Source organism: Camelina sativa, chromosome 18 (genome assembly GCF_000633955.1).
Source record: "Camelina sativa cultivar DH55 chromosome 18, Cs, whole genome shotgun sequence".
NCBI lineage: Eukaryota > Viridiplantae > Streptophyta > Magnoliopsida > Brassicales > Brassicaceae > Camelina > Camelina sativa.
Window position 1 is genome coordinate 16,628,007 of NC_025702.1, and position 23,100 is coordinate 16,651,106.

A 23,100-nucleotide genomic window follows, 5' to 3' on the forward strand; every position below is an offset into this window, starting at 1 on the left:
TTATTTCACAGTTTTGTGGATGGTTGCGATTCCACCGCTTCATCTTCAATCGTTGACCGCTGGGGAAAGGTATCACCGCCGGGAACTGCTGATGGCGAAGAAGCACTCACTTTTTCACTCGACGGGAGGATTTCGCCGTTGTAGACCACCGGAGATTGTCAATCTCACTGGCCGACTCGCCGAAACCAACTGAGATAGATGAAAAACCTAGTTTTCTCTCAGACTGTGCTCTGTGGGTTATCCAAACAGGTTTGTCTATAACATTGCGTTATAATTTTTTTGTGTTGATACTATGGCACCAAATGTGACAATGTAATTAGAGGCTAAGGCTTAACTTAAGAGAATCACAAATTAGTGAGAGCAGGACAAACAAAAAAGGACAGTCTTTGTTGGACTCGTCTTAGATTATTGAGTGTCCAGTATATAATGTGTCAATGTATTGCTTGACGTGCTTCTTGGTCTGCTTCCATGAAAAAACGTCATGAGGGTGATGTTGGGGCATTGTTGTCCTCTTAACCCTCATCTTCTTTTCCCTTGGTGAAGCTGCATTAGAAAACACAATACTCTTTTTCACCATTGAAGATTTCTTGGAAGTTAATACTAAGCAAGTTGCGTATTGATACGATGTTGTTGATAATGATGTTAAAGGATTAGTATCCTCTTACTCTTCTTCTCCGTGTTGCACTACAAAAAAACAAAACACAATGACTTGACGAAGTCTTTCTTTTTAGCTTATATATATTCTCTGTTTATCTTACACAGAGTATAGCCACTGGTCTTCTTGATTTATCCTTGGGAAGTGAGAGAGAGAGAGAGAGAGTATGAAGAGATCTCTAGGGCTTTTTTTGTTCGTGCTAATTGTAAATTTGGCCATCAGTCATCTTGCTCAAGCTCAGAGCCAAGCAGGTATTATTATTTATCTTCACCTTCTCGGTAAAAGCTTTGGTACTTAGTTTGTTTTTAAATGGTCACTTTTATCATATATGTTAACAGGGTTTATTAGTTTGGACTGCGGACTACCCGTGAATGAAGAATCTCCTTATAATGAGACGGAGGCAACCGGATTACTGTACTCTTCGGATGCAACATTCATCCAGAGTGGAAACACTGATAGTATCCCAGCAAATCAGGAGGATAGCTACCTGAAACCGTTATGGACGCTGAGATATTTTCCAGAAGGAAAACGGAACTGCTACGATCTTAACGTTGAGAAGGGAAGAAATCATCTCATCACGGCTAGGTTTGTATATGAAAACTATGATGGCGATGACGATGGCCCCAAGTTTGATCTGTATCTTGGACCTAATCTATGGGCCACTGTAGATTTGCGTGGAAATAAGTATAGTACATGGGAAGAGATCTTGCACATCCCAACATCAAACTTGTTGCAGATTTGTCTTGTTAAGACTGGGAGAACTACACCAATGATCTCGTCTTTGGAAATACGGCCCATGGGAAATGATTCTTATATCACCACGTCTGGTTCTCTGAAACTCTTATATCGCGAATGTTTTACCGAATCGGGGTCTTACATGAGGTAACCTAACTTCAACTGAGTCTGAGCATTTTCTATTTTTAATGCTCTGCTTTTGGATGCCTCTGTTTCCTGTTGCTCTGTTCTCATCTTTTAAAGAAAGGACTATCCAATCCTCGACACGTACTAAAAATAAAATGAGACTTGTCATTTCCAAGTTTTTAAGTTAATCTATAACAATAACTCTATAACGATAACATCGGTTCACAATTTTTATTTTACAAAAGATATATATACCTTTCCGTCCTCAGGTTCCCGGACGATGTCTATGATCGCCGATGGTGGCCGTACTTTCGGAAGCAGTGGACCCAGATAAACACCACTAGAGAGGTGGCCATTTTGAACGACTATGATCCACCGAAAGACGCACTTGCAACTGCCGCCATACCTACTGATGCCACTGAGCCATGGACTTATGAATGGAGTAATTCAGATAATCCTAGTGCCAGTTATTACTTGTACGCACACTTTGCTGAGATTCAAGACTTGCAGGCAAATGATACCAGACAGTTCAACATCCTATTTAATGGACAACAATACGATGGCCCTTTGATTCCTAAGAAGTTAGAGATGACTACTATAGTAAATTCATCTCCAAGAACTTGTGATGGAGGGGAATGTAGTTTTCAGCTGACAAGAACCGACAGATCAACTCTTCCACCTCTACTTAACGCTCTTGAGGTCTACACAGTTATTCAGTTTCCACATTCCGAAACAGAAGAAAGCGACGGTATGCTTTTAATGTGTTTCACCAAAACTTAATTAAGCACTATATATATACATATAGTAAGATTACTCAATAAAAATTTATGTACTTGTATTTCAGTGATTGCTATAAAGAGTATCAAAGACGCCTATAAATTGAATAGGATCGACTGGCAAGGTGATCCATGTGTCCCTCAATACCTTATGTGGGATGGTTTAAACTGCAGCATCAGCACAAATATCTCCACACCACCAAGAATTACTTCTTTGTAAGTCCTTATTTCAATACTAGTGCACAAACTCTCTACATTCTGCTAGTTTAACTAACGCGCTTTTAAACATATCACCAGAGACTTGTCTTCTACTGGTTTAACTGGAACCATATCAACTGCCATACAAAATCTTACAAAACTAGAAAAACTGTAAGTATTTTACCATTGTTGAGAGGCGACAAGATTGTTACATGTGTTGGAATAAATTGGAAAAACTTTCGTTTCTTAATTAAGTCTCTCTTGCTAACCATTAGGGATTTGTCTAATAATAAATTGAGTGGAGGAGTGCCGGAGTTTCTAGGCAATGTAGAATCGTTGACGGTCATGTAAGTTTCTCTCAACATGTATATATTATATTTGCTTCTCAGATTCCAACTCAGATCATGGTCGTTTTTTAACAGAAACTTAAGCGGAAACAATCTTAATGGTTCAATTCCTCAAGCTCTTCAAAAGGGAGGACTAGAGCTATCGTAAGAAACGAACGTTCAACCTATACTTTTGAATTTCTCTTTTTAATACCCTTTTGTGCATTTAATGTCTTGATCGACTCTTATCTAGTGTTGAAGGAAACCCAAGGCTTTATTGTGCCTCTGACTCATGTGCAAAATCAACTAAGAAGAAATTTCCTTTGGCAATTGTTGTTGCGTCAGTTGCTGTTGCAGCCATTGTCATTTCTGTACTGCTTCTTTTTCTTGTAATCAGAAAGAAAAAGTCAACGGTTGTAGAAGGTACTTGCAAAAGAGGCATCAAATAAGAAACCTTATCAAATCTTGTGAATGTCGTTACTAAAATTCGTTGCATTATAAGAAGAGATACACCTAAAAAAAAATTAAATACGATATCATCGTTATTCTGATGAACAGGTCTACACCTGCTACCGGGTACATCAGCGGTGAATGCTACATTTGCTAATAAGAGCAGCAGAAGGTTCACATATTCAGAAGTCGTCAAAATGACTAATAACTTCCAAAGAGTGTTAGGTAATGGAGGGTTCGGCATGGTGTATCACGGTTCTGTAAATGGTTATGAACAAGTGGCCGTTAAAGTACTCTCTCAATCTTCAACTCAAGGCTATAAGGAGTTCAAAGCAGAGGTATATTCATAGTTCTGTTATCTTCCCAACTAAATTATCATGTGTTTTTGAGGCTTTTAGCATCACCACAAGTTATGCATTTCAATATTTTCTTGACATGAACGTTACTTTAGGTTGATCTTCTTATGAGAGTGCACCATACAAATTTGGTGAGTCTGGTTGGGTATTGCTATGAAGGAGATCACTTGGCCCTCATCTATGAGTTTCTGCCCAATGGAGACTTAAAACAGCATTTGTCAGGTGATATTTTTTGTAGTGGTTTCACGTGTAGCAATAGCTCATGAAACACATAAAGCTTTTAGGATCTAACAATCTAACATACAGGAAAAGGAGGTGGATCCATTATCAACTGGAGTACTCGACTACGAATAGCTTTGGAAGCAGCACAAGGTTCGTACTAAGTTAAAATCTGTAGGACAAGATGTCAAAATTCTATGAGGTTGATTGATATAGATGACTCAATTGCATAGGATTGGAGTACTTACATGTTGGATGCAAACCGCCGATGGTTCACAGAGATATCAAAACTGCCAACATATTGCTAGACGAGAATTTCAAGGCCAAAATAGCTGATTTTGGGCTCTCAAGATCTTTCCAAGGTGGAGGTGACTCTGAGGAGTCGACAGTGATTGCTGGTAGTCGTGGATACCTTGATCCCGAGTAAGTATTATTAGTTTTCATATGCACATACACAAACACTTGTTCTGAAACTTTTTATTCCGTATTCAATGTTTATTTAAGTATATACCATGTTGTTCTCTTGCAGATATACCCATTCAGGTCGATNATAATCTTCCCAACTAAACGATCATGTGTTTATGAGGCTTTTAGCATCACCACAAGTTATGCATTTCAATATGTTCTTGACATGAACGTTACTTTAGGTTGATCTTCTGATGAGAGTGCACCATACAAATTTGGTGAGCCTGGTTGGGTATTGCTATGAAGGAGATCACTTGGCCCTCATCTATGAGTTTCTGCCTAATGGAGATTTAAAACAACATTTGTCAGGTGATAATTTTTTTAGTGGTTTCACGTGTAGCAATAGCTCATGAAACACATAAAACTTTTAGGATCTAACAATCTAACATACAGGAAAAGGAGGTGGATCCATTATCAACTGGAGTACTCGACTACGAATAGCTTTGGAAGCAGCACAAGGTTCGTACTAAGTTAAAATCTGTAGGACAAGATGTCAAAATTCTATGAGGTTGATTGATATAGATGACTCAATTGCATAGGATTGGAGTACTTACATATTGGATGCAAACCGCCGATGGTTCACAGAGATATCAAAACTGCCAACATATTGCTAGACGAGAATTTCGAGGCCAAAATAGCTGATTTTGGGCTCTCAAGATCTTTCCAAGGTGGAGGTGACTCTGAGGAGTCGACAGTGATTGCTGGTAGTCGTGGATACCTTGATCCCGAGTAAGTATTATTAGTTTTCATATGCACATACACAAACACTTGTTCTGAAACTTTTTATTCCGTATTCAATGTTTATTTAAGTATATACCATGTTGTTCTCTTGCAGATATACCCATTCAGGTCGATTGGCTGAGAAGAGTGATGTTTACAGTTTCGGGATCGTGTTATTGGAGATGATCACAAACCAACCTGTGATCAATCAAACCTCTGAATATTCTCACATAACTCAATGGGTTGGCTTTCAGATCAAGCGAGGTGATATTCTTGAGGTTATGGATCCAAACCTTGGCAAGGATTATGATATCAATTCTGCTTGGAGAGCTCTTGAGCTGGCAATGTCATGCGCGAATCCTTCTTCCTCAAAACGACNCTTTTTATATTACATAAAATTTGAAATCTTAAACATATTTTACAAAATTTGAAATATTACACATATTAAACAAAATTCGGAATAAGATTTATTGTGCGGTTGTCCCAAANGGGCAAGATAGTTTTGAGTGTATGTCTGTCTACTCATGGTAAATTTGATACTAGTTAATATTAGTACTATTGGTACTAAGATATTAAGTAATCAATAATTAGTTACAATTTAAGCAAACTTTGTAAACTAGTCTTTATTCTTTGTACTATGTGTCTCACTATTTTGAGTTTTGAGCTTTTTAGTAATATTGTCAGGCCGTTAAGATTCATGAATTGATGATTAATTAAACTCTTTTGGCCGTACAAAGCCCTAACTTCACTATTTTGTGAATGTCGTCTTCTTCTTCCCATGGTGTGAAGTTATACTAGAAAGATACTTATTTGCCTTTTGGTAATTATTCATCTTGTTCAAGCTCATGGTCAACTGTTATAAACCTTGTTTCTATGTACTGACCTACTTTTCTTTGTAAACTAGTAAGTATGTACCATTGCTGTTGTCTTGCAGATATAACCATTCAGGTCGATTGGGTGAGAAGAGTGATGTCTACAGTTTTGGGATCGTGTTACTGGAGATAATCACAAACCAACCCGTGAGTAATCAAACCTCCGAATATTCTCACATATCACAATGGGTTGGCTTTCAGATTAAGCGAGGTTATGGATCCGAAATTTCGCAAGGATTATGATATTAATTCTGCTTGGAGAGCTCTCGAGCTGGCAATGTCATGGGCGAATCCTTCTTCCTCAAAACGACCATCCATGTCTCTGGTCATTAACGAGCTAAAGGAGTGTATTTTGTGTGAAAACACAGGGATAAGTACGAACCGAGGCTTGGAATCTCAAGAAATGAACGTTAGCTTGGACACTACGGTGGTTCCTATAGCAAGATAGTTGAGTGTTGTCTACTTCTTGTAAGTAATCAGTACTTAACTAGTTACATACTAAGCAAAATTAGAAACTAGTTAAAGAGTATTGATTATAGTGTGTAAACTATTTATGATATTATAGATAAACTCTAAGTTCTGCTTTCATTGATCATTGATATATTCAGATCATATTCTCTGCTCTTTTGTGGTTTCTTTATATGTGTCTTGAGAGCATCATTAGTGGAGTAAAGCAACCCTAAGAGTATTTTTGCAAAATCATTCTTTTACTAGAGAACCTAAAGAAGGTTGCTCAATCTTTTAAATAATAGTTTTTTAATTTGTGTTTAGTAATTATCAAACTTTAATAATCTAAAATGACAAAACAATTATTAAACTTTTTATATTACATAAAATTTGAAATCTTAAACATATTTTACAAAATTTGAAATATTACACATATTAAACAAAATTCGGAATAAGATTTATTGTGCGGTTGTCCCAAATTTTTGCCAGATATGCTCAATCAAGTCTTTTTCCAAACGATCATGCATTTGTGTATCATGAACGTCATTTCGAATGCCCATCATATTATTTATAGTTGTTGGCATATCTGTAGAATACGATAAATCGACATGAGAAGTTTCACTTCCTTCTCCGTGATAGAACTCCGATGGATAGTAGAAATTGTATTCATGTCGTTCGTCTTCCACTATCATGTTATGCAGGATGATACATGCTCTCATTATTTTTCCTATTTTTCCTTTATCCCAAAAAAGTGAGGGATTTTTCACGATTGCAAATCGAGCTTGCAAGACTCCAAATGCACGCTCTACATCTTTACGACATGCTTCTGGATTTTGAGCAAAGAGTTTTGCTTTTCGGCCACGTGTAAGTGTAATGGATTGGATGAAAGTTGCCCATTTCGGATAGATACCGTCAGTGAGGTAGTACGCCATATTGTACTGACGTCCNGTACTTAACTAGTTACATACTAAGCAAAATTAGAAACTAGTTAAAGAGTATTGATTATAGTGTGTAAACTATTTATGATATTATAGATAAACTCTAAGTTCTGCTTTCATTGATCATTGATATATTCAGATCATATTCTCTGCTCTTTTGTGGTTTCTTTATATGTGTCTTGAGAGCATCATTAGTGGAGTAAAGCAACCCTAAGAGTATTTTTGCAAAATCATTCTTTTACTAGAGAACCTAAAGAAGGTTGCTCAATCTTTTAAATAATAGTTTTTTAATTTGTGTTTAGTAATTATCAAACTTTAATAATCTAAAATGACAAAACAATTATTAAACTTTTTATATTACATAAAATTTGAAATCTTAAACATATTTTACAAAATTTGAAATATTACACATATTAAACAAAATTCGGAATAAGATTTATTGTGCGGTTGTCCCAAATTTTTGCCAGATATGCTCAATCAAGTCTTTTTCCAAACGATCATGCATTTGTGTATCATGAACGTCATTTCGAATGCCCATCATATTATTTATAGTTGTTGGCATATCTGTAGAATACGATAAATCGACATGAGAAGTTTCACTTCCTTCTCCGTGATAGAACTCCAATGGATAGTAGAAATTGTATTCATGTCGTTCGTCTTCCACTATCATGTTATGCAAGATGATACATGCTCTCATTATTTTTCCTATTTTTCCTTTATCCCAAAAAAGTGAGGGATTTTTCACGATTGCAAATCGAGCTTGCAAGACTCCAAATGCACGCTCTACATCTTTACGACATGCTTCTGGATTTTGAGCAAAGAGTTTTGCTTTTCGGCCACGTGTAAGTGTAATGGATTGGATGAAAGTTGCCCATTTCGGATAGATACCGTCAGTGAGGTAGTACGCCATATTGTACTGACGTCCATTGACAACGTATGTAACTCTCGGAGCTCGGCCCTCTAGGATATAATCAAACACCGGTGAGCGGTCCAAAACATTGATATCATTTAACGTACCTGGTGGTCCGAAAAATGCGTGCCAAATCCATAAATTTGTGATGCCACAGCCTCTAGTACGATTGTCGGTTTTCCAGATCCACGTGATTATTGTCCTTCCCATGCAGTGGGACAATTCTTCCACTCCCAATGCATACAATCTATGCTCCCTACCATTCCGGGGAAACCGCGATTTTCTCCAATATTCATTAATCGTTGGAGGTCTTCCGTCGTAGGTCTTCTGAGATACTTGTCTCCAAACAGATTTATAACTCCCTCAACAAAATGTAGAAGGCATTTGTGGGCGGTTGTTTTAGTGAGTCGTAAATATTCATCCACCGCATCTGCCAAACATTCGTACGCCATGATACGAATAGCTGATGTACATTTTTGAAGTGCAGAAAGGTTGAGCCTTCCAGTAGCATCTCGCCTTTGTCTGAAGTATGGGACTCCATTCTCAATAGCATTAACAATACGAATAAACAATGGTTTGTTCATTCTAAAGCGACGGCGGAACATAGCTTGAGTGTAAGTCGGATTATCACTAAAATAATCATTCCATAGCCGAGCGTGACCTTCTTCGCGGTCTCTATTAATGTGGACTCTTCGGATAATTGGAGCTGATGGTTATTTGGGTGAGTGTAGTTGTATTGGATATCCTCCACTATACTATCAACTTCATCATCTACAATATCATCAACTTCTTGATCGGAACTCCAATTAGACATATTTTGACAATTTGGGTTTAGTAGAAGGCTTATGGGAAGTTTAATTTATTTTGTAATGGAGAAGGATTTTTATTTGGTATAAGAGGATTTTGTAATGGAAGTTTAATTTTATTTGGTATAGGAGGAGAAGTGAAGATAGGAGGAAGAGAGTTTTTTTGCAGGTGTAATGGAGTAAATGTTGTTGCAAATGAAGAAGAAAAAGTTGTCCAATATATAGACTAACACTAGAGACACAAGCAAACAAACTACAACCCTTACGACAGGCAAACCGTGACTGTCCTTGCAAAACAAATAGAACTGTGACTGTCCTTGCCAAACAAATACAACCCTTACAAACATCAAAAGCCATACTATCCTTACAAACATCAAAAGCCATTTAGACATAACCCTTACAAAAGCCATACTATCCTTACAAACATCAAAAGTCATACACTCCTTACAAACATCAAAAGCCATTTATACATAACCCTTCACATCAACAAAACATCCCAAATCCGTGACATGTTCCACAACAATACAGCTTCTTCTCTTCACGTGACTGTCCACAACTACATTTGATGACCCGAAACCTGAAAAAAAAGAATACAAGTAGAGTTAAGCACAACAAAACATACGGACATGAGAGACATAGAATGGTGACAACATGAGAAAGACACACAAGAGTTAAACATAACAAATCAAAAGAATTGAAACCTAAATGTTTGTCAACATTTGATCCACTAGTTTGTCTCTAAGTAGCACTTTAGCGGGTGTTAGTTCACTCTTGTTAACTAAGCTGTCTAGCAGTCTCATCTTGCAGTGCCTCTCTTTAGCCACTTGTTCTTGATACTTCATTGCAATGATCTTATCTAACTTACGAACATAACCATCCTCAACATCAATACAAACAGTCGGTTTCTTCCCTTTGTTCTTTGTAGCTTTAACACCCGGAGGCCTCTTCTCAGATCCATCATTGCTCGTAGTAGTAGTCTCAGATGCAAGCTTAGTCCGCTTGTGGTTACATTCTTCTGTGATCTATTTCTGATCGTGCTTCAGCTCCCTCCAGCAATGTCCAAGCATAAATGGCTTCTTCATGCCGTTATTGTAAAGCTCATACGCCATTCTCATCACGTCATCTTCTGATTCTCCACTTTTCCTTCTTGTACTTGCTTGTGCGTAACATCCCACAAACTTGTTGACTTGGTGTTTTATCTTGTTCCACCTAGCCTTACATTGTGAAGGCCCTCTTGTGTTTGAACCGGCTGATCCATCATTTGTTTTGTAACAGTCTGCAACTCTCTTCCAGAAACTATGTAACCGCTGCTCATTACTTACAACTGGATCCTTGCTTGTGTTCAACCAAGCACTTGTGATGTTGACATCTTCTTTTGCACTCCACAGCTTCCTACTTCCTCTGTTGTCGTCTTCTTCAGTCTCTTCAACTGTAACCTCAATACAATCTTCAGTTTTGGATGTTGGGCTAAAGTTAAGAGGCTGAGAAGAGAATGTTGAGCTAAAATGAGGGGGCTAAGAAGAGAATGTTAAGGTAAAGTGGGGTGGCTGAGAAGAGAATGGGTTGCTAAATTGAATAGGCTGAGAGGATTGAGCAGAATGTGGAGGGTTAGGATTATCAGAAACGTTGGGATCTATTTGAAAATTCAAAAGATCAACATAATTTTCTGATGACAAACGATAAGGATTTCTAGGATCCATTGTTTTTGTTTAATGAAAGCTTATGTTTAACGAAAAGGGTTTGTAGATTGAGGGTTTATATTGTTTAACAATGAGGGTTTATATTGAACTCAAGGTTAGTTTAGCTTTCTAACTGAAGGTTAGATAAAATTAAAAAAGTAAAGTTTAATTGAGGTAAAAGGCTAATGAGTGTTTAGTTGACAAGAAAGTATATCTCTATGAGTAGACAACTGAATAAGTTTTCAGTAAATCTACTTGTGTACAAATTTTCCAAAAGTTGATGTGTAAAGTCAATACTAAATTCAAAAATTCAATCATGTTTCTCAATAAACCAGTGTAATTATGCTTTTTATTCAAACTAGAAACAAATTTCACCTTCACAAGCGAAAGAACAACAATCGGGTTTCCAAGATAATTTAAAACACTTGAGCAAAAAAAGAAAACAGCACACGGCAAAACATCCCAAATCATACCTTTTAACACAATTATTTTTAAAAAAACATCAAACTAGAACAAGAACTCACAGTTTTATCAAAACAGAACAAGAACAGTTAATATGTAAACCGAATTAGAACAAGAAGTCACAGTTAGAACAAGAACAAGAACAATCTATAGCAGAAAGATTAACAAAACAAAACAAGAACAACAAAACCAACTCATTCATCCCAATCACATCTCAGACAAAACCTAACAACAACATATGAGAGTTATAGGACCATACCTTATCAATTTTGACTGTCCAACCGGTAAACCACTTTATGAACACCACTCTTCATCATTTAATCGCTATATCCAGTTCATGAGAACCTCGCAGAAAACAAGACAATCTTGCTAAACATCAAACTAAACTTACACTCTACCGATAAAAAGACACACGGTAACAGAAACACAAAACACAAAACAAGAACATCAAAAAAGTACAAGAACATACAAAGCTATAACACAAAAGCTATAACACAAAACAAGAACATAATAAGCCACTCATTCAAAGCTATCAGACAATAATCATTAATTAAACCGAAACCCTAAATCATACAAACAAATTTCAAAACCAAGATTAACATCAAATTAATCTCACAATTGATGCCTAATAAGTCAAATCGACAACAAAGATTAACAATTCTAACAAGCAATCAAATTAATATGAAACCCTAACAATTAAAGACCACCGGAGATGAATTACAGAAACACAAAAAAAAAACATAGACAGAAGACGAACCGTATCTCTCCAATTCGTTAGACGGTGGACCTCGCCGTACATCCGCCGTTGTCTCACCAATCCTCCGCCATCGTTGTCCCACCACTGTGAAACCTTCGCCGTCGCCAAATCGTGAGAACCGAAGTGACAAACCCTAATAGGCTGGGTTACGCCAATACAGTCTCCGTATGACCAAAAACCATCGAGATATGGCAGGATAAATCAACGATTTGCTGTTAATCGGTTGATTTTTCCGATGGAGAATAATCGCCTTTTTATCTCCCACGAACGAGAGAGAAGAGAAAGATGAGAGTTGTCGAGAAAGAATGAAAAGAAAATGAGGGAAAAAAATACCTTTTATATTTATCAGTTCACCAATCGCCAAATGACACGTATCGTTGCTTATAGGGTTGCTCCAAAACCTTCTCACAAAACCGATACTCGGCGTATTGGACTCAAATATGGGTTTTTTTATTATAATTGGGCCCCAAAACAAAGAGCAACCCACTCAGTTACTAGAGTAATGATGCTCTGAGTACCACGAAAATGTAATTTTGCTTTGACCAATGACAATTCAAAGATCATTTTTATCTGTAATTTGGTATCTTTAATAGAGATTCACAAATGAGTCAGAGCAGACAAACTACGGAAAATATATTCAAACAATAAAAAACAAAGATATTAAATCAGGACGGCGATGTTGGGACATCTTCTTCCCTTTCCCTTGGGTCAAGCTGCACTAGAAAACACATTTACTCATTTTCACCAATTGACTAGACTAAGTCTTTTTTTTTTAATTTAGTGTACTATTTTGGTTTGCTTATTTATTTGTTGATTATCTTCAAAAGCATACATGGCCAGCCATTAATAATGGTTTCTTGATTTTTCCTTGGGAGTTAATAAGAGAAACATGGAGAGTTCTTTTGGACTTTTGTTGGTGCTTATAACTTTGGCCGCCATCATTCATATTGTTCAAGCTCAAGACCAACAAGGTGGTATCAGATTTCTTATTTCTTCTATATACATGCGTTACTTTCCATTTTCTTCCTTCCTTACAAAACATTTTGGTTTTCATGGTTTACAGGGTTCATCAGTTTGGATTGCGGCCGATCTGCGAATGCACCGTCTCCTTATAAAGATACTCAAACAGGACTGTGGTACTCTTCGGACAACGAGTTCATACAGAGCGGGAAAACTGGTCAAGTCCGAGAAAATCCGAACTATAACAGGGAGCAATACTTGACGCTAAGATATTTTCCAAAAGGCAAAAGGAACTGCTACAATCTGAGTGTAGAGAAGGGCCGTAAATATTTGATCAGAGCTGTCTTTCTATATGGAAACTATGATGGTCTTCGCATTAACCCTGTCTTTGATCTTTATCTTGGACCTAATCGATTGGCCACGATAGATTTCGAAACACGAGTGAATGGTACATGGGAAAATTACATACACATCCCAACATCAAACTCATTGCAGCTTTGTCTTGTTAAGACAGGAGAAACTACACCGCTAATATCCGGTTTGGATTTACGTCCATTGGGAAAAGATTCTTATATCACTAAGTCTGGTTCCCTCAGACTTTATTACATATTTTTCTTCCGTACAAATCATGGCAAGCCAATCCCTGATATACAGTAAGTCTTGTTCTGTTTTTTTCTTCTGTATGTTTCTCCTTCCCAGTCTTTGATCTTTTATCTTATGACCCTTAGGTACCCGGATGATGTCTATGATCGCATTTGGAATCCCTACTTTCAGACGGTATTGACTCAGATTTCCACCACTCTCGAAGTGAACANAGGACTGTGGTACTCTTCGGACAACGAGTTCATACAGAGCGGGAAAACTGGTCAAGTCCGAGAAAATCCGAACTATAACAGGGAGCAATACTTGACGCTAAGATATTTTCCAAAAGGCAAAAGGAACTGCTACAATCTGAGTGTAGAGAAGGGCCGTAAATATTTGATCAGAGCTGTCTTTCTATATGGAAACTATGATGGTCTTCGCATTAACCCTGTCTTTGATCTTTATCTTGGACCTAATCGATTGGCCACGATAGATTTCGAAACACGAGTGAATGGTACATGGGAAAATTACATACACATCCCAACATCAAACTCATTGCAGCTTTGTCTTGTTAAGACAGGAGAAACTACACCGCTAATATCCGGTTTGGATTTACGTCCATTGGGAAAAGATTCTTATATCACTAAGTCTGGTTCCCTCAGACTTTATTACATATTTTTCTTCCGTACAAATCATGGCAAGCCAATCCCTGATATACAGTAAGTCTTGTTCTGTTTTTTTCTTCTGTATGTTTCTCCTTCCCAGTCTTTGATCTTTTATCTTATGACCCTTAGGTACCCGGATGATGTCTATGATCGCATTTGGAATCCCTACTTTCAGACGGTATTGACTCAGATTTCCACCACTCTCGAAGTGAACAATTCCAACAACTATGTTCCACCCAAGGAGGCACTAAAAAATGCTGCCACGCCTAGTAATGCCAGCGCGCCATTGACGATGGAATGGACTCCATTGGATCCTAATGACCAATATTACTTGTATGCACACTTTGCTGAGATCCAGGAGTTGAAGGAAAATGAAACCAGGGAATTCAACATTGTATGGAATGGTGAAGTTATGTCGACTGTAGTTCCTAAGAAGTTAGAGGTAAGTACTATCTATGACCAGTCACCGAGAACTTGCGAAAAGGGGAAATGTAGTATTCAACTGATAAGAACCAAAAGATCAACTCTTCCACCTCTAATCAACGCTTTTGAGGTCTACCTTGTTATTGAGCTTCCACAGTCCGAAACATATGAAAGAGATGGTATGTTTTACGGTTACTCTGGAAACAAAATCATATATTAAATTCTAACATCATCAAAACCCTTTCTTTTTTTATGGTAGTGGTTGGTATAAAAGAAATTGAAGCTACCTATGCATTGGGTAGAATCAACTGGCAAGGTGATCCATGCGTCCCTCAAGACCTTAGGTGGGACGGACTAAACTGCCGTGACACAAATATCTCCATGCACCCAAGAATCACTGCTTTGTAAGTCGAAAAAAAAAAAAACTAGTGGTACAGTGTACACAGGCGCTCACACACGGTTTAATTAAGATCTGATAGTAACTGTGATCTTTAACTCTTTGAATGTGATTTTGAACATTTTACTAGAAACTTGTCTTCAAGTGGTTTAAATGGAATCATAGTAGCTGCCATTCAAAGTCTTACACAACTAGAAACACTGTAAGTATTTACCCTTGTTAAATAGGCTGTTATATATGGATCAAAACACATTTGATAAAACCTTCATGCATTTATTCTCTCTTGCTAACAATAGGGACTTGTCAAATAATAACTTGACTGGAGGAGTGCCGGAGTTCCTAGGCAACATGAAATCGTTGTCGTTCATGTAAGTTTCTCTCAACATATGTATTGATGCTTTTCAAAATTTCCAACTCAGATATCATAGTCGTTGTTAACAGAAACTTAAGCGGGAACAATCTTACTGGTTCAATTCCTCAAGCTCTTCAAAAGAAAGGACTAAAGCTATCGTAAGAAACTTTCTATACATAGCTTTTAAACTTTCTGGATTATTTATCTACGACCCTTTTGTGCATTAAATGTCATGAACAACGCTTGTCTTATTGTAGTGTTGGAGGAAACCCAAGGCTTTGTCTTTCTGATCCATGTAGAAAACCACCTAAGAAGAATGTTCTTGTGCCAATTGTTGCATCAGTTGTTCCTGCAGCCATTTTGATCATTGCTGTATTGATTCTTTTTCTTGTACTCAAAAAGAAAAAGTCAACGGTTCGACAAGGTATATGCAAGAGGCATCAAAATAAGAATACATGTAAAATCTTTTGAATGCAGTTGAGCATGATATGATAACATCCTTATTATGATGTACAGGTCCACATAGGATGTCAACGGGGGAAGTTACTTTTGCTAATAAGAACAGCAAAAGAAGGTTCACATATTCAGAGGTCATCCAAATGACAAATAACTTCCAAAGAGTTTTAGGTAAAGGAGGTTTTGGCATGGTGTATCACGGTACTGTAAATGGTTCTGAACAAGTAGCCGTTAAGGTACTCTCTCAGTCTTCAACTCAAGGCTATAAGGAGTTCAAAGCAGAGGTATTAATTCATAGTTCTGTTATCTTCCCAACTAAAGTATCATGTGTTTATGCATTTCAAGATTTTCTTGACATGAACGTTACCTTAGGTTGATCTTCTTATGAGAGTGCACCATACAAATTTGGTGAGCCTGGTTGGGTATTGCTATGAAGGAGATCACTTGGCGCTCATCTATGAGTTTCTGCCTAATGGAGAATTAAAACAACATTTGTCAGGCAATATTCTTATAGTGATTTCACGTGTAGCAATAGCTAATGAAACTCATCATAATATACTTGAATGGATCTAATGATCTTATATATATATATAGGAAAAGAAGGTAAATCCATCATCAACTGGAGTACTCGACTACGGATAGCTTTGGAGGCAGCACTAGGTTTCGTACTAACTAAGTTAAAGAACAAAATATCAATTCCGTTTCATATTGATTTAATGATAAAATTCGTTTATGTAAATGACTTTGATTGCATAGGATTGGAGTACTTACATGTTGGATGCACTCCGCCAATGGTTCATAGAGATGTCAAAACTGCCAACATATTGCTAGACGAGAATTTCAAAGCCAAACTCGCTGATTTTGGGCTCTCAAGATCTTTCGAAAGTGGAAGTAAATCTCAGGAATTGACGGCTGTTGCTGGTACTCGTGGATACCTAGATCCCGAGTAAGTATTCATTATTATATACACACACACAAACACTCGTTCTGAAACTTTCTGTTCCTTGTTCAACGGATAAAGAGTATATATCATGTTGTTGTCTTGCAGATACTACCGTACAAATAGGTTGGCTGAGAAGAGTGATGTGTACAGTTTCGGGATCGTGTTATTGGAGATGATCACAAATCAACCTGTGATTAATAATCAAGCCTCTGAAAAGTCTCACATTCACATAACACAGTGGGTTGGGTTTCAGATCACCAAAGGAGATATTCTTGAGATTATGGATCCAAACCTTGGCAAGGATTATGACACTAATTCTGCTTGGAGAGCTCTTGAACTGGCAGTGTCATGCGTGGATTCTTCTTCCTCAAAACGACCATCCATGTCTGAGGTAATTCACGAGCTAAAAGAGTGTATTGTGTGTGAAAACTCGAGGATAAGCAAGGATGGAGGCTTAGAATCTCAAGAAACGATCGTTAGCTTGGACGATACGGTTGTCATTCCAAGATAGTTTTCAGTGTTGTCTACCTGTAATACTTGTAAGTAATCAAATATTTAATTAGTTACATATATTAAGAAAAAAATGTAATATAGTTAAAGTGTTTAATTGTGTATGGTTTCATAGATAAACTCGAAGCCGAGAAATTTCATTCTGATATATTCAGATCATATTCTCTGCTCTTTTGTGGTTTCTTTCATATGTGTCTTGAGTACCACGAAAAATGTGATTTTGCTTTGACCATCGGCATTTCAAAGATCATAATCACTGGCTCCGTACAAAACCCTTACTTTTTTTTGTTGGTATCAACAAAACCCTAATTGAATCATGTTCTGTAATATTTTGTTGGGCTTGTGGACTTAGTGTGGCCCATCTTAGAGGGTGTTGTTGTTGTTGTAAAATAAAGAAACTGAAACGTTTTCTCTATCTATGATTCTCATTCTTCAATCACATTCTTCTACAAGTGTTCAAATCTGTAAAGTGTTGAATGACCTCTGCAATCTCAGCTTGAAATCAACAAAACCCTAACTTCACCATTTGTGAATGTCGATTATTATTGAACAATCGCCAATGATGAGTTCTCACCGCCAGGAACTACTGAAGGCGAAGCGCGCTCTTCTCTTTCCTTTGACGCCAGGTTTCGCCGACGTGGATGGTCGTTTTATCACCGGACTTTTCTCTTGGACTCGCTCGTTGGGGACTGGGGTCATCAAAACAGGTTATTATAATACTGCATAAAAAAAAATTAGGTTTACTAATTAAAATGTAAGTGGGAGAGGTTATCTTAACCAAATCAAAAAGTCAACGACCATTGACTATTCCTCAGAGTTTTTTCGTGCTGTCATTCATAGTGCTGAACGAGTCTGGTCTGTTGCTTGATTGATTCATTCTTTGGAAGTTTTATACTAAAAGCAAGTTGCATATTGCCTGACCAGTAAACTAATAACTAGACTGATGTACACAATTAATTTTCATGATAGTGATGTAGGAACATTTATCTCCCTTTTATTCTTCTTCATCATCCAATGGTGTAGTTGCATTATAAAAAGCAACCTTTTAATAATCATCCATCTCAAGGTCTAATTGTTATAAACCTTGTTTATTTCATGCTGATCACCTAATGTACGTGCTTGGTTGGTAATATCTTAGTCAGCATATATATAGATCATTGTGTGCCTAGTGCTGTATTTGTGGGTTCTAACTTTTATTCATATGATTGAAACAAAGTCAGGTCTACTACATATATGTAAGTCAACGACTATAAGAATGTCAACTCTTTCTGAACATTTCTTCATGCATCATTGTGGTGAGTCTAGTGGCTATTAAATCCAATATATTTCTTGTCTGATTGACGGATTCTTCCGAGGTAAATGCTTGTTGTCTGACCAAGAAACTTTACTGATGTCCAATACCACAGATGACCCCAGTCAAGTTCATATGATGTTGGAACATATGACATATATATATATATATATATAGTTATCCTCTTATCCTTCTTCTTCTTCTTCTCATGGTGAAGTTACATTAAAACACATTTTACTCTTCTTTTTTTGTCATTGACTTGAAAAAGCCTTTGCTTTTAGTTTCCAATTTGACTTTGCCTATATATTCTCTTGTTATCTTCCAGAGCTTGGGCAACAATTTTCTTGATTTGTCCTTGGTGGGTAAGAGAATATGGAGAGGTCTCTTGGTATTTGGTTGCTGCTAACCGGAACGTTGGCCATCATTCATATTGGTCAAGCTCAGAGCCAACAAGGTGTCCACGTCTAAACTGACATATATTCACATCTATGTGTATTCTTCGTCTTCTCCTTATTTACTATCTTGATTCTTAAACTTACTTCTATTTGGAAATTCATATGTTCTCTTTTTAAACAGTCATTTTCCATGTCTCGTAACAGGGTTTATCAGTTTGGACTGTGGTCTACCCCCAAATGAACCGTCTCCTTATAAAGAGCCGAGGACCGGATTACAGTTCATTTCGGATGCAATATTCATCCAGACTGGAAAACTTGGTAGAATCCAAGCAAATTTGGAGGCTGAGTTCCTGAAGCCGTCAACTACGCTGAGATACTTTCCAGAAGGAACACGGAACTGCTACAATCTAAACGTTGAGAAGGGAAGAAAGCATCTGATCAGGGCTAGGTTTGTATATGGAAACTATGATGGTCTTGACACTGCCCCCACGTTTGATCTGTATCTTGGACCTAATCCATGGGCCACGGTAGATTTGCAAAAGCAAGTGAATGGTTCACGTCCTGAGATCTTGCACATTCCAACATCAAACAAGTTGCAAATTTGTCTTGTTAAGACCGGGGAAACTACACCACTGATATCGGTTTTGGAAGTACGGCCAATGGGAAAAGATTCTTATCTCACCAAGTCTGGTTCTCTGAAGTTTTACTATCGAGAATATTTTAGCAAGTCCGCTCCTTCTCTAAGGTATCAACTTTAGCTGAACACCGTCTCCTTTGTTTCGTTACTTGTTCTGTTTTGCTCTGTTTTGCTATTTCTTCTGCTTTGCTCTGTTTCTTTTGGCTCTGTTCTCCTTTGCTAAAACAATGTTGTTTGTACCCTCAGGTACCCGGATGATGTCTATGACCGCCAATGGACTTCGTTCTTTGAGAAAGAGTGGACCCAAATTTCCACCACTAGCGATGTGAGCAATTCCAATGACTACCAGCCACCGAAAGTGGCGCTCACTACTGCGGCCATTCCAACTAATGCCAGTGCACCATTGACGAATGTATGGGGCTCAGTAGATGTCGGTGAACAGTATTATGTGTACGCCCACTTTGCTGAGATCCGAGAGTTGCTTGCAAATGAAACAAGGGAATTCAACATGGTACTGAATGGAAAACTCTTTTATGGCCCTGTGGTTCCTCCAAATCTATTAATAACTACTGTCCTAAGTGTGTCCCCGGATACTTGCGAAGAAGGGTTATGCAATTTACAGCTGATAAGAACCAACAGATCAACTCTTCCACCTCTACTTAATGCTTATGAGGTCTACAAAGTTATTCAGTTTCCTCAGTCTGAAACAAATGAAAATGATGGTATATGTGTTTCAAAGTTATGCACATACGGCCTATGCTTTCTCAGAACGTTTTATATTATTCATTCTAACATCACCAAAACATTTATGTCAGTTGCTGCTGTGAAAAACATCCAAGCTACGTATGGATTGAGTAGAATCAATTGGCAGAGCGATCCATGCGTACCTCTACAGTTTATGTGGGACGGTTTAAACTGCAGCGTCACAGATACCTCCACGCCACCAAGAATCACTACTTTGTAAGTCATCAGTTCACTACTGTACACGCGCACACACATCAAGATCTATAAGTGATCATGATCATTATTGAATGTTGTTTGAAAATTTCACCAGAAACTTGTCTTCAAGTGGTTTAACCGGAACCATAGCAGCTGCCTTTCAAAATCTTACCACACTGGAAAAACTATAAGTATGTCTATTGCTGATCAAGTTTGCAAAATATCGGATTAAATATCATATTATATATATACTTTCTTGCAAACTTTAGGGACTTGTCCAATAATAACTTGACCGGAGAGGTGCCAGAGTTTCTAGGCAACATGAAATCGTTGTTGGTCATGTAAGTTTCTTGCAAACATATTTTCCAATGGTTTTGAAGTTCCACCTCGGATCATGTTCATGTATGTTATCAAAATTTCTCTTTTTACGCAGAAATTTAAGCGGGAACGATCTTAACGGTACAATTCCTCAATCTCTACAAAGGAAAGGACTCGAGCTATCGTAAGAATCTTCCCACATAATTTATCAACCTTTCTCACTTATTATACACAACCTTTTTGTGCATTTGATTTCTTAAACTTAAAAACAAACAATTGTTCTCTTGTAGTTATCAAGGAAACCCAAGGCTTATTCTCCCTGGATCACCTACAAAACCACAAAAAACAAAAGTTCTTGTGCCAATTGTTGCATCAGTTGCTTCTGCAGCCATCCTCATTGTTGTGTTGGTTCTATTTCTTGTTTTCAGAAAGAAAAAGCCGTCGACTGTTCAAGGTATATACGCAAGATTAGACATATTAAACTAGAAAACGGATAAATCTCATTAGAACATACTAACCCCTAAATCTTGATCTAACAGTTGTTCACCCGCCTTCGAGTAAGCCAGCAAAGGATTTTACATATGCTACTGAGCCTTCAATCGAGACGAAAAAGAGAAAGTTTACTTATCCAGAGGTTATGAAAATGACGAATAATTTCGAAAGAGTTGTAGGCGAAGGAGGATTTGGCGTTGTCTGTCACGGTACTGTAAATGGTTCTGAACAGGTAGCTGTTAAACTACTGTCTCAATCATCAACTCAAGGCTATAAAGAGTTCAAGGCAGAGGTATTAATTAGTACATTATGTTACCAACTACTATCTGTTTTTTTAACATCACTTATGGATTTTTCTTGTTTTTCTTTATTGCATTAGGTTGATCTTCTTCTGAGAGTTCACCATACAAATTTGGTAAGCCTTGTAGGATATTGCGATGAAGGAGACCACTTAGCACTCATCTACGAATACGTACCCAATGGAGACTTAAGACAACATCTGTCAGGTAAAAACTTGGTGTATTCTTAAGGTTTCATATGTTTTGGGAACTCATGAAAAAAACATTTGTTCTTCCTGCAACACAAAAGGCTCTAATGATATAATATACAGGAAAAGGAGGTAAAACCATCGTCATCAATTGGGGTACTCGGCTAAGAATAGCTGCGGAGGCAGCATTAGGTTTGTACCAAGTTACATATTCTAAAACTAGAATACCTTAATCCTACAATAAATCAAATCATTTCATATGGATGAATCATTTGCATAGGCTTGGAGTACTTACACATTGGATGCACACCACCAATAGTTCACAGAGATGTCAAAACTACAAACATATTGTTGGACGAGCAGTATAAGGCCAAACTTGCTGATTTTGGGCTCTCGAGGTCTTTCCCAGTTGGAGGTGACTCTCATGTATCGACTGTGATTGCTGGTACTCCTGGTTACCTTGATCCAGAGTAAGTATCAACACAAACTTCTGCTGAAACTTTTCTCTTTCCTTCTACAATGCTTGAAGAGACTAAACCTTGTTCTTGCCTTGCAGATATTACCACACAAGCAGGTTGGGTGAGAAAAGTGATGTGTACAGTTTTGGGATTGTGCTATTGGAAATGATCTCTAATCAACCAGTGATTGATCGAAACCGCGCAAAGTCTCACATAACACAATGGGTTGGGTCTCAGCTAAACGGAGGAGATATTGCTAAGATCATGGATCCAAAGCTAAACGGGGATTATGATTCTCGCTCTGCTTGGAGAGCTCTTGAGCTAGCAATGTCGTGCGCGGATCCAACTTCAGTAAAACGACCAACCATGTCTCATGTTGTTATCGAATTAAAAGAGTGTCTTGTGACTGAAAACTCGAGGAGAAATATGAGTCGAGGCATGGATTCACTGAGTTCCCCTGAAGTGAGCATGATCTTTGATAGTGAGATGACTCCTAGAGCAAGATAGTTTGTGATCCAAGTAACACAATTGTTATGAACCCACTCACCGAACTTACTTCTGAACCTTACGTGTGCTCTGTTTGTATTTTTACTTTTTATATATGTTTTGTTACTGTGGTTTGAAAACACTTAATTTGAAGTAAAAAATTAATGTATCGACTGAACTGTGTTCTTTGTCAGTCAAAGGGAAATGAAAATGTTATAAATTAAATTTAAATTAAAATGTTAGAAATCGTTGTCGGTGGTAACTTGTAATTTTGTAATTGTAATTCAAATAATTTAACGAACGCATATGAAAAAAATTCAAAAAAATTTGATGGCGCAATTTATTTTACAAGTTCCAAAATATTGGCGCTTCACTACCGCTAACTCGTGGCGCCGCATGGAAAACAAAAACG

General features: G+C 37.5%; 3 protein-coding genes across 7 annotated transcripts; all 3 read left to right on the forward strand.

The window, feature by feature from the left end:
• LOC104762081 (receptor-like protein kinase At5g59670) lies at positions 26 to 6,521 on the forward strand. 2 transcript variants are annotated; one of them, XM_019239948.1, is made up of 15 exons: positions 26 to 249; positions 763 to 906; positions 994 to 1,537; positions 1,786 to 2,264; positions 2,361 to 2,508; positions 2,590 to 2,661; positions 2,766 to 2,837; positions 2,913 to 2,981; positions 3,070 to 3,239; positions 3,375 to 3,604; positions 4,489 to 4,615; positions 4,700 to 4,765; positions 4,846 to 5,035; positions 5,142 to 5,393; positions 6,199 to 6,521. In XM_019239948.1, the coding sequence occupies exons 2-15, from the start codon at positions 822 to 824 to the stop codon at positions 6,344 to 6,346; spliced, it is 2,652 nt and encodes an 883-aa protein (XP_019095493.1). In that variant the 5' UTR covers positions 26 to 249; positions 763 to 821; the 3' UTR covers positions 6,347 to 6,521. The 2 variants fall into 2 exon arrangements, with proteins under 2 accessions (XP_019095493.1, XP_010483608.1); XM_010485306.2 differs by lacking the exons at positions 5,142 to 5,393; positions 6,199 to 6,521 and adding an exon at positions 5,961 to 6,156.
• LOC109124923 (probable LRR receptor-like serine/threonine-protein kinase At5g59680) lies at positions 12,743 to 22,857 on the forward strand. Of its 4 annotated transcripts, none has more exons than XM_019239949.1 (14): positions 12,743 to 12,868; positions 12,961 to 13,033; positions 13,682 to 14,158; positions 14,234 to 14,706; positions 14,787 to 14,931; positions 15,055 to 15,126; positions 15,221 to 15,292; positions 15,366 to 15,434; positions 15,534 to 15,700; positions 15,793 to 16,016; positions 21,637 to 21,763; positions 21,868 to 21,936; positions 22,025 to 22,214; positions 22,301 to 22,857. In XM_019239949.1, the coding sequence occupies exons 1-14, from the start codon at positions 12,787 to 12,789 to the stop codon at positions 22,707 to 22,709; spliced, it is 2,649 nt and encodes an 882-aa protein (XP_019095494.1). In that variant the 5' UTR covers positions 12,743 to 12,786; the 3' UTR covers positions 22,710 to 22,857. The 4 variants fall into 4 exon arrangements, with proteins under 4 accessions (XP_019095494.1, XP_010483607.1, XP_010483609.1 ...); XM_010485305.1 differs by lacking the exons at positions 21,637 to 21,763; positions 21,868 to 21,936; positions 22,025 to 22,214; positions 22,301 to 22,857 and adding exons at positions 16,105 to 16,231; positions 16,327 to 16,392; positions 16,489 to 16,678; positions 16,781 to 17,333; XM_010485307.1 differs by lacking the exons at positions 13,682 to 14,158; positions 21,637 to 21,763; positions 21,868 to 21,936; positions 22,025 to 22,214; positions 22,301 to 22,857 and adding exons at positions 16,105 to 16,231; positions 16,327 to 16,392; positions 16,489 to 16,678; positions 16,781 to 17,333 and having other exon boundaries at positions 12,961 to 13,493; positions 14,229 to 14,706.
• Positions 17,622 to 20,472, forward strand: LOC104762082 (probable LRR receptor-like serine/threonine-protein kinase At5g59680). The gene is made up of 5 exons (XM_019239958.1): positions 17,622 to 17,892; positions 18,802 to 18,930; positions 19,076 to 19,616; positions 19,755 to 20,230; positions 20,324 to 20,472. Exons 2-5 carry the CDS (start codon positions 18,849 to 18,851, stop codon positions 20,470 to 20,472), a joined length of 1,248 nt encoding a protein of 415 aa, XP_019095503.1. The 5' UTR covers positions 17,622 to 17,892; positions 18,802 to 18,848.